The sequence below is a fragment of the Zingiber officinale genome, chromosome 9A (assembly GCF_018446385.1).
Source record: "Zingiber officinale cultivar Zhangliang chromosome 9A, Zo_v1.1, whole genome shotgun sequence".
NCBI lineage: Eukaryota > Viridiplantae > Streptophyta > Magnoliopsida > Zingiberales > Zingiberaceae > Zingiber > Zingiber officinale.
This window is the reverse complement of record NC_056002.1, coordinates 132,972,677-132,984,184: the sequence shown is the minus strand read 5'-3', so window position 1 is coordinate 132,984,184 and position 11,508 is coordinate 132,972,677. Positions and strand designations below refer to the sequence as shown.

Below are 11,508 nucleotides of genomic sequence, written 5' to 3'. Positions count from 1 at the left end.
ATGAATTGAAAAAAAAAAAATGAGGCCCTTTTTATTTTTTCCCTTAAGTTAGAAATGCCTTGGCTCAGGGCGATGCTAGGGTTCACACATTGTCCAATCTCGAACATAAAAACAAAGTTCGGGTTGTGACTCAATGGGAGGATCTACATAGTTCTTCCTCCCATCTAATGGGCATCGTTCCTTCTTATCATGGCCAACTTGCCAAGAGGGACAATTTAATATCTAGTTTCAATCTCGATTTATTTGCAAACCAAGCATGCAAATTAAATAGATGCTAGATCAAAATGATGCGTTTTTCCAAATCCAAATCAACAAGTCTGCTACAATAATGCAAAAAAACCAGACTGATCCGCATAAAACTCGGAATCAATTTGAACATGAAAAGTTCATGGCCATCATCTACTAGAGAATTCAATGGAAGCACAAAGTACCTTTCCTTTTAGTGATGCTTCTTATCCTTCAGTGGCACTTTGGGGATCTTGCTTAAGTATTTGGCATGAACTACAGCATAGTGCTTCTTGAACCCTGCATCTGCCTTCTCGGCGAAGGCGTCGATCTTGTCCTCATATTTCTCATACAGCACAGGCACCGTGTAGAGGGCAACAAACACTGCACCAGAAAAAGGATTACGAGTTGGAAAAGAAAAAAATTGAAACTTGCTCTTGAGAATTTAAATTACCTATGTAGAACAATGTCAAGAAGTTGACGCAATTGCCTATGATCGACACTAGCCACAAGCCGCCAATAATCTAGAATCAAGGCGCCGAAGATTTATAGACGAGTTACAAAAACAACTCAATCCGCGAAGCGAACGCAATCGACTTACAATGAGAAACTTCTTGAGATCGCGACCTAATGCAACTTCCCGCAATGAAGCTAGCAACCAGTTGAGTTGATGCCCTAGTGAAAGAGCCACGCTCACAACTGGATCCTCCGGGATGCTTATCTCAGGAATGTTCGGCCGGGACCTGTTATGAAGAGCTTAGAGATTAAGCCGTGAGAGAGACAAGTGATTGAATTCAGTAAAGTGATTTGAGAGGGAAGATCTGACTTGCTGATGAAAGTGCTCGCGTTGGACCAGAGGAAAACGATGGCCAGGGATAAGATGAAGACATGACCCACCAGAGTCAGCAGGTGGTATTCCAACAACTCAAACAACACCCAAATAGCGGTCGCCGCTCCGAGCGTCGAGGCTGAGATCTTCCTGTTCCTCCATAGGAAAACATCAGCAGCTGTTCAGAAAATGGTCAGTAGATCATCAATAGCTGTCAGGTAAGAAAGGGGCGAGTTCATGGTACATCGCGATCAAGAACTTAGATCTAACGAATAACAAAAAAATTAGTCATGATTGGAGTAATCATGAGATGAGAGAAAATAAGATCTGAAACAATCCGATGAACAAAAACGTATTGATCCAAGCAAATCCACAAGAAAAGGAAAGGCAGAAGGGGAGAGCACACTGTATACATACGTTTTCCGCCACCAAGGACCGTGTGCAAGGGCTTCTCGCGGCCAAAGAGGCGGTAGATCTTCGCGCTGGCGGCCTCGGCAGCGGCCGCAACCGCAGACGGTCCGGACGACCTCTCGTCGCCTGAATCGGAGGACGACGAGTCCGAGCCGTGGAAATGTTCAGTTATCTTCTCCAAAAGTGATTCCTCTCCGTGCTCCGCCATCGTCGCCGCCGCCAACCACAACAATCGCCTTCGTCCCGGCGCTTCAAAAAGGTGGCAGAGAACGGAGGCGATCAAGATGGGTTTATATGAGCGGCGGAGCTCAGGGGAGCGATCCTAGCCGTCCGATCTTCGAACAGAAAATGGACAGGCGATAAACTTAACGGCGGATTGATTTTAATGGAAATTTCCAGAAGGTCTCGGATTTAACTCCTTTTTCAAAAATACCTCTTTGGATTTCATAAATTTAAAATAGCTCCAAATTTTTATTTTAATAGTAAACAAAAACAAATAATTTAAATGGGTTTTTACCAAATAATATATTTTCCTAAATTATAATTTTATAATTAAATTAAACTAATATTGTCATATTAGTTTTTAATAAACTAAATTTTTATCAAAATTATGTAGTTTTAATTAAAATTATTCAATATTAACTATTTTAGATAATTTTTACAAATATTTGAGTAAAATTAATAATTTTTTGATCAGTCTATTAAAAAGGAAGGATTATTTTAATGAAAAATAATTAAAAAATTTTAAAACTACTTTTAATTATTTAGATCATTAAACAGCATTTTATATAAAAAATATCAAAATAAACCTCTATTTATAATCTTTATTTTAAATATCCTTTTATTACTATTTTAATATTATCTTATATAAATCAGCTCTAAAATAATAACATTTTATATAAAATTGCTCTAAATTGGAATAAAGAAAAGAGAATGTAATAATAAATAGAGCACTATTTTGATAATTTAAAGAGGAGATAAAATAATTTTTCAACATAAAAATTAAAGTAAGATATAATATTTTTTTCGACATAGAAGTCATAATAATAACAATAAAAGGGTGTCTTTTGATTTTCCTAACTAAAAAATATGGAGATCTGTTTAACAAACTTTTAAGGATCAGTTTGAAAAATTGTAACGCCGTTACTTTTTGGATGGGGATGCGAACCCGACGACACTTGGGGCTTGTGTCCGTTATTCAATGGGCGGTCTGCTTTCCACGTTACCCGATGGTGCTCTTCGTATCTAGAACGGACAGCAAGCACCATACTAACCATCAGAATTTTCCAAGTCGATAAAGTGCTGTGGACAGTAGTAGATTACGACCAATAGAAGGCCGACATGTCTTCCATCGTCTAGTAATTGCTGACCTGACGGTGATAGCGACAGGGAACCGACCGCGACGGTGCGTCGTGTAGGATATGCAAAAGTTGCACACAAAGAAAAAAAAGTGGCATGTGGGGAGGGCAAAAGAGGCAATCCCGTGCAACAATTTGAAACTTTCAAATTTCAAATTCCTGTAAACTTCTTGGAGAAGAAAATAAATACGCATATTGCTTAATGGCTAAGGACTAAAACATAGGAAGCAGTCAAGCAGTGAAGCACCAAGCAAACAAGAATATGGAGGCAATCGGGCCGGATCTCAACCTAACCCGATCCAATATTAGATATATACACATACATATCACTTATTCCGCCGCCTACGACGACGACGATGATGATTTTTTTTTTATTTCTGATTTGAGTTTAGAAGTTTCATTATGAAATCATTAAGTATGAAAAAAAATTAAACTAAATTTTCTTTAGGGGTGCATAGAGGGTACGATAACATTGTTATGTATGAGCTTTTTTATCTTGTACATCCCCGAACGCCCACCATAGTTGCTATCACCTATGAGGAGTGATTATAGTAAACGTTCCTGAATTTTAAAATCAAAATCTTAAATAGCTAAATACGAAACTTAATACTATGGACAGGATAGGTGCTCACTTACACTCTGTATTTACAGAATAAGGATCCTCTGATCCAAAAAAAACTCTGGATAAGAAGAAGTCTTATTCTTTTATTGGACACCTATTAAACAGGTGAGATCTAACTCATCCAGCTAATAAATGAATAGGATCTTTAGAAATTTTTGGACCAGAATATCCGACCTCATATTTATAGGTTCATTGGTACGAGCCTGACATAAGGCCGCACCCGTTGAAAGGGAAAAAAAATCCAAATAACTGCTTAATTATAATTTTAAAATTTTCTGAAATTTTTTATAAAAGTCCAATAAAAAACTTTAATTTTTTTTCTCTCACCTATGTATTTGTTTTTCCTCACCCGTTTTTAATTTTTCTTCTCTGTTGTTTATTTTTTCTTCTCCGTGTTTTCTTTTTGCCCCTGTCACGTGTTTTCTTTTTCCTCTCCGCCGTGTTTTCTTCTTCTTACTCTAATTATTTCGTAAATTTTTTCCTAATCCTATTTTGACCATCAAAATACTCCACCGTACGTCATTATCACTGCAAGCTATTATTACCAGCATCATCAACGTTTGCTACCAGTGTCGTCTTTATCATTTTGCCGATCCTCCATAACAATTGAGATGAGATTTTTTTATTTAATATCTTTCCATTATAAATTTAAGTTTTCACACATTCATGTTTTTATTTGCTTTTAAATATGTTGTTTGTTTTTTAATTGTTAAAAAAATCATTAAATTAGATGATTATATATCTAAAATAATATGCTAATGATAAATTATGTGAAATGGTAAAATTAAGGTATTTTAAAAATATACCAAATGAATTTATTTTTAACAAGACATCTCTTCCTCCGCTACCTCCTCCACCCTTGTTTCTTACTTTTTAATGCTGACTCAAATAAGTATGAAGTATAATACGAAAAAATTATTAAAATATTATTTTATTAGGTTGCTAATTAAGATGGTTATTTATATTAGAATAAAAATCTCAAATGTATAAATGTTAAATATTACGGGAAACGATATCAAAAATAATTCTTCGACTTTGAGTCATAGATAAGATTTAAGGACTGATAGATTATTATTTCAACTAGAACTAATGATTCAAGTTGAAAATTTTAAATTTAAGTTCATTTTTAATTCCTTGATACGAAATTTAGCCTTTTGGATGGTGAAAATTTATCGACACTAATATTTGAAATTTTTTAAAATCGCCCTCTCGCTCTTGAATCTTGGCTACGCCACTAAGGTCACGAGCGCTAGGACGAGTAAATCACCTTTTGCCACATTGGTTACTCCACTATGGCCCTCGGAGCAGAGTTGAGTTGGTTAATACGGGCCAGAGTTGCTACCATAGGACAACGGTTAGAATCTTGGCAAAGTCGAGGAAAAAAACCTTCTCCCGCACCGACCAACTACAGTTTTCCGATTTACCCTCTCATAGATGGTAGTGAAGTCGATCGTTAGGATGGTGAATTCTATCTTTTACTATTAATGGTTATGCTTATATATATATGCAGAAGTGTTAGGCTGCGGTGCTTATGCTGCGGTTTTATGCGGTTTAGTCCACGTCATCCGCGTGAGAATGACGTTGCGTAAAGGGCGGAAAAAAAATGTGTTTCCCTCAAACCTCTCCTGTGAGCCCTAGCAGAAGCGGCACTCAACCCTTCACACATCGCCTGTCACGAGCCATCTCCTACCGCGAGCTCTCCCTCTCTTCGCAATCCTTCCTCTCCGCGAAACCTAGCAGAACCCGGGAACCGAATCGCCTCTCTCGTTGAAGCTCAGACGCGAGCTCTCTCTGCGGCAACGCACTACCTTACCAGCCTCGACGCAAGCTGTCACGCCCCAGAGGAGTCCCTGTCCGAAGAAATTTCGGCAGCATCTCCCCTGTACGGCGGACAATATGAAACTTTCTACATCTCCATATACCTCAGCCACATGCGGCTGGAATAATAACAGAAATAAAATACAACATACAGACATAGCACGCAATTTAATAAGCAATGATAAAAAGACTCAAAATCCATCCTACTCAACTACACTCATAAAAACAAATGCGACGATAAGAACAATTTACCTCTTCTGCCGTCTAGGCAGACATGTAGTAAAACATATCGAATATAAATCCATCGACAAACACAATCCATACATTATCCAAGTATCAAAGTAAACCAATTCTAAACATAGTCAAATAAGAAGAAAAACTAAAAGGTCAATAAATCCTCGTGGTCTGCAGGGGACCAGCAACTGGAACTCTCTCCTAACAGCATCAACCTGAAAAACAACAACAATGGAGGCGGGGTGAGTCCAACACTCTGCAGGTACAATTGATATACAAAGTAGGGAAATAACACCTAGCACTAATCATGCGTACAGTCTCCTGATATAAGAAAGATAAAAATGCATCTGAAGTAAACAGGAGAGAAATTGTACTAACCAGGACCTGGGTATAAGGACAAACAGTCCGAGTGATATGGAAATCTTGTATGCATGTCAAACATAGGTATCCAAACATTATGCAGCATATAAATGCAGCAAACACAAACACAAACAATAAATGCATCATGTATATGATGTCTGCGTCCTGGTCACCCCTGACGTCAGTCGATCATCTCACACCCAATAGTGAGGCAGAGTGGGTAGGGCTGTAACAACCGTGCACTCTGTCGTCACTGCTCCTGATGAGTGACCGAGTGGATGGGATGTTGTCGGAGTACATCTATCCTCCTACCCCAAATCATAAATGGGGGAGCGCAATGCTCTCAACTCCCGGTACACGATGACGGAGAGGAATCCCTGCCGGCTAACACGTTGCATCACGCTACCCATGAGCGGACCAACGAAGCCAAACAAAGTCCCTGCTGCAACACACACTGCCTGAATCGACCACTAACCCATGAGTGGTGGTGTGTGTAGATCCATGTAACTGGCGATGTGCTCAACAAAAATGGAGCAGACTATCGCACAGCATGCAATCATGCAAATGATGCATGACACTAACCACAAAATATCCTGAACTAATCCATATATATATAAAAGTGCACCATAGGTCAACGAATCAAATCAAAGGTACACAGAAGGTATAAAATCTAGGTCCTGAACATGGTGAAGCATGGTATATCACTACCCCTATAAACATGTATCAACAGGTAAGATATACATGAGATGCAAAACAAGCAATCAACCAATCATGTAACAGGTATCGAGTAGTGATTAACCGAAACAAATAAGAGAACATAATTATTGCTATTGTTAAATTCACTACTATGCATATCAAAGACATAAAGTCAAAAGTACCCGCCTTCAATAGGAATGTCCAAATCCGACATCGAGATGCTCGTCTCGCGTCAAAGTCCTGTATCCAATAGATATACGATTATTTAGCTAAATTCCTATAAATAACTAAATAAATTCTTTAACCCTAAATTAGGACAAAACCCTAATTCATTATCGTCATACACATAACCAAATACACATGCACCATATTCATTTCACTACTGTGATTTACCACCAAGATTCATTACCCTAGATTCCACTAAAACAACAACCAAAATCAACACTAAAACTTACCCCAAGCTGTTCTTACCCACTGATAGAGTAGGTTGCTGTTGGATCCAGGGACTGCAGTAAGGTGGGGTCACAAATCTCCACTCGAGTACCCCTAAACTAAATCGGCAGGTTACTCTCGGATGAAGAGTGTCGCTGTGGTGGTGTGCCATGCAAAGAAGATCAACAACGACACCAGGGTATCAACTCAAAGAAAAATCAGGAGAATAGAAAGATCAGTGTAGCAACTGTTTGTGTACTGTGGTCTGCTCCGGTGAGTGGAGAAATCGGTTGGATGCTAGGGCACAGCCGAAACTAGGTAATTCGTGTGCTTGGCTTCTAGCGAGTGATCACAGCCGAGAACGAATGGACAACGGCCGAATCCGACTTGGGCAATCGGCGCCGGCGAGATGGGTGTCGCGGCTGAGGCTAGGGCACCGTCGACGACTCGAGTGCCGGCGAGGAGAAGAGTTGGTCGGCTCTGTGAGTTGCGGGCGGCGGTGGATCTAGGGCACGACTGGCGCAAGCGTCGCCAGCGCTTGGGAGAAGATAAGAAGAGAAGAAAATGTGGCGGGCGAAGGATGGCTCGGCTAGGGCACCAGGCGATTGGGGCGGCAGAGCAGAGGAGAAGAGAAGGGAACAAAACCTCGATCGCGGCTTTAATCGCGAGGAAACTGCTCGGCGCCGGTTAGGGCAAGGGGGAGAGGGCGTCGGGCGCGCGGGGGACTCGGGCGCGAGGTTTTGACGAGGAAAAGAAGAAATAAAATAAATAAAAGGAAATAGAAAAAGAATTAAGAATATAAGCATTTTCTCGCTTAAATGAGTAGCCTAAACAGGCTTTCCCGGAATCCCGTTTTATCCCCGTAAACTCATCCATACGAGCTCCGAAAATTTTCCAAAAATTTCGAAAAATTCTCTTATTAATATTTGCCTATTTTCGGTATTTTACACAAGCCATGACAAAGCCTCCACGATCAGCCCCCCGCACCAAACTGTGCAGCTAGGTTTTCTCACGCCTGGAAAATCCTTCTCCGGTAAAAGCTTCTGTGCTTTCTATTGAGTAATGATTTTTTAGTTTTAACGTCGACGAGGCCCGAGTTTTGTTACTCAAAGTGTTTAGCATTAAGTCGTTGTGTTTTTACGACTAAGATCATCTTTACATTTTAGATATGTCTTAGATTAGGATATTGTAGTCGTGTTCATAAATGAATCTAATTTTACAACATCAACTCATAGACATGATATAAATACATTAGTAGATACCATTATACCAATTGCTACTTTTGGGTGTAGGACACACATATATCTTGTCATACCATTAGCTAAGTTAAACATGTTTTTTTTTTGGGGGGGGGGGGGGCTGATCGTGGCGTAGGGAGGCTTTGTCGTGGCTTGCGTCAAAGCCGGGAAGGTAGCGCGTCGCCGCAGAGAGAGCTTGCGTCTAAGCTTCAGCAAGAGAGGTGATTTGGTTCGCGGGTTCGGAGAGGGAGGCGCCAACGCTTTTGCTAGGGAGTTAGCGCAAGCCGGTGTTTTTGCTAGGGTTCGCGAAGAGGAAGGATCTTGAAGAGAGGGAGAGCTTGCGGCAGGAGATGGCGCGTGACAGGCGATGTGTGAAGGGTTGAGCATCGCTTCTGCTAGGGCTCATAGGAGAGGTTTGAGGGAAACACGTTTTTTTTTTCTCGCCCTTTACGCAACTTCATTCTCACGCGGATGACATGGACAAAACCGCAGCATAAGCACCGCAACTTGACACTTATATCCTATATTTATGATGTTAAATGGGTATTATAATGTCTATTTAACACCCACTTACCCTCTGTTTGGATGGGGGGAGGCAAGGTTCATTAATGGAATGGGGAAGGGAGGGAAAGGAAGGAAAAGTAATATATTTATCTTACCCTTGTTTGGAGGGGGGGAGTTCATTTGAGAGGAAAGGGATGGAAATGAAGGTTAAATATATAAATTTATAAAAATATCCTCTTATTTTTTTAATAAATCTGCACGTGAAAAAATAAATAAGTATAAAATTGGAATAATTTCTCCTTCCCCTTCCTTACACCCCAAATTAGGGTGTAAGAAATTTCGCTGATTCCCGAGCATGCAAGGGGAAGTTTTACCCTTCTCTCCCCTTCCCCTTCATGACTCACTCTCTCCCAAACAAGTGTAAAAATTCTTTTTACACATGTTTACCCTTCCCTCCCTTTTGTTAGGATCGATGGTCCTCGGCTAGAGAGGGGGGTGTGAATAGCCGCCCAAAATTGTTCGCGTTTCTTTCTACAAACTAGGGTTAGCGCAGCGGAAATAAGAATAAGAAACGAAAACAAGAAGATCAACCTCAACGCGTCGATGTAACGAGGTTCGGAGATAAACTCCTACTCCTCGGCGTGTCCGTAAGGTGGACGAGCCCTATCAATCCGTCGGTGGATGAGTCCCCGGAGACCCGGCTAATAATCACTCCTTCTGGGTGGAGAAACCTCGCCACAAAGTTTTGCAAAAGCAATACAAGAAGGAGTATACAGCAAGAAGCAAAATACAATACAACTGTAAAACCTTCGCTTACTTGCCTTCTCTTCGACTGGATGAAGCAGCAGCTTCAAGCGACGTCTACAACAGCAGGAAACCAGTCGCGATCGAAGCCCTGATCGGTCTGTGGACCGATCAGGGAACCTCCTGATCGGTCCATAGACCGATCAGGCTTCGGCTCCTTACGCCACTGATCTATGCCTGATCGGTCTGCCGACCGATCAGGCCATGGGTGGATCGGTCAGCAGACCGATCCACGGTTTTCTTCTCGCAAGGTTGCGTTGCCTCCTGATCGGTCTCCGGATCGATCAGGGAACACGCCCTGATCGGTCACCGGACCGATCGAGGCAAGCTGATCGGTCTGGATCGGTCACCGGACCGATCCAAACTTCTCACCCTAAACCTAAGGCTTCACACCAACATCCAGTCAACCTTGACTGTTGGTACATCATCCCTAGCATCCGGTCACCTGACCTGCTAGCACTCCCCGCTAAGTGTCCGGTCAACCTTTGACCCACTTAGACTTTTCTCTCCGTACAAAGTATCCGGTCACTCCTATGACCTACTTGAACTCCCCATCACCGGATGTCCGATCACCCTTGATCCATCTGGATTTTCCTCCCGGCTTCACTCACGGGACTTTCACCTAGCTTCACTCACTAGGGTTTTCACCGCTTCACTCACCAGATTTCCAATCTGCTTCACCCACCCGGACTTTCCAACCGCCTAACATCCCAGTTAGGACTTTCTCATTCACCTAGCTTCACTCACTAGGATTTTCACCGCTTCACTACCAGGATTTTCCCAATGCCCGGCTTCACTCACTGGGACTTTCATCTTCACCTAGCTTCACTCACTAGGATTTTCACCGATTCACTCACCAGGATTTCCCGGCTTCCTCACTGTGACTTTTCCTGCCAAGTTCCACTCACTTTTCCGTGCAAGTCTCCATACTTGGACTTTTCCAGTGCCAAGTCTCCATACTTGAACTTTTCGCGTGCCAAGCTCCCTGCTTGGACTTTTCCGTGCCAAGTCTCCATACTTGTACTTTTCCAGTGCCAAGCTCCCTGCTTGGACTTTTCCGTGCCAAGTCTCCATACTTGGACTTTTCCCGAATCAGGTCAACCAGGTCAACCTTGACCTGCGGTTGCACCAATAATCTCCCAAACATCTATTCTTGTCCCACATTAAGAATAGAACTCTCTCATGATTGTCAAACATCAACATGCAACACAACTAGGTCAACCTTGACCTAAGGTTGCACCGATAATCTTCCCAAGTCAAACATCAAAATACAACTCGAGTCACGTCAACTCGAGTCGGGTCAACCAGGTCAACCTTGACCTAAGGTTACACCAACACCTTTTACTCACCTCCTCCCAAACAGAGGGTTAGTGAACATTATAATACCCTCTCACACAGTAGAAAGAAGACATTAAAAAATTGCCTCTCTTCACTTTTTTTAAATTGTAAAAAATATATTAAAAAATTTTAATATTATTTTTTTAAAACAGTAAAATTATTTTTTAAAAAAATAAGATTATTATTAAAAAATAATATTTTAAATATTTTAAAATATATTTAAATTATATTTATTTAATATGTATTAAATTTATGACAATTGAGTGGGCTATGAGATCATAAGTAATAAATTTTAATATTAAAAGAAATATATGTGAAAGAGATATATTATTATAGTGAGTATGTGATAGTGGATCTCTATTTTTTTTTTTTTTTAATGAAATGATGGATATTATAATAAGTTAGTATTATGGATACTCTAATGCTAAGTGTTCACATTATGATTTAATATTTAAGATAAAGGAGGAGGAAGCTCATGGATGAATATACCATTAAAAATATAAATATATAGACTAAAATGATTAAATGTATGATTTTTTTTTTAAATAGATAGATTTTTTAAATAAATCCTAAAATGGGCCATGGGTTAAAGTGTAGATAGCCTAACATTTGTCTTGAGGAAATAAAAATTAGTTTTGA

At 40.5% G+C, this 11,508-nt stretch overlaps 1 protein-coding gene across 1 annotated transcript; it reads right to left on the bottom strand.

The window, feature by feature from the left end:
- Positions 1–272: 272 nt before the first annotated feature.
- Positions 273–1,742, bottom strand: LOC122021576 (reticulon-like protein B2). Its single transcript, XM_042579699.1, has 5 exons — positions 1,472–1,742; positions 1,052–1,232; positions 827–968; positions 680–749; positions 273–609 (listed from the first exon to the last, which is right to left on the bottom strand). The coding sequence occupies exons 1-5, from the start codon at positions 1,671–1,673 to the stop codon at positions 440–442; spliced, it is 765 nt and encodes a 254-aa protein (XP_042435633.1). The 5' UTR covers positions 1,674–1,742; the 3' UTR covers positions 273–439.
- Between the last annotated feature and the right edge of the window lie 9,766 nt (positions 1,743–11,508).

Excerpts from the sequence above, each read along its gene's own strand:
- LOC122021576 (XM_042579699.1), bottom strand. The coding sequence starts at position 1,673 with ATGGCGGAGCACGGAGAGGAATCACTTTTGGAGAAGATAACTGAACAT. Across the intron at positions 969-1,051 it reads GCGAGCACTTTCATCAGCAA|GTCCCGGCCGAACATTCCTG; the intron begins GTCAGATCTTCC and ends TCTTCATAACAG. Across the intron at positions 750-826 it reads ATCTCAAGAAGTTTCTCATT|ATTATTGGCGGCTTGTGGCT; the intron begins GTAAGTCGATTG and ends CCTTGATTCTAG.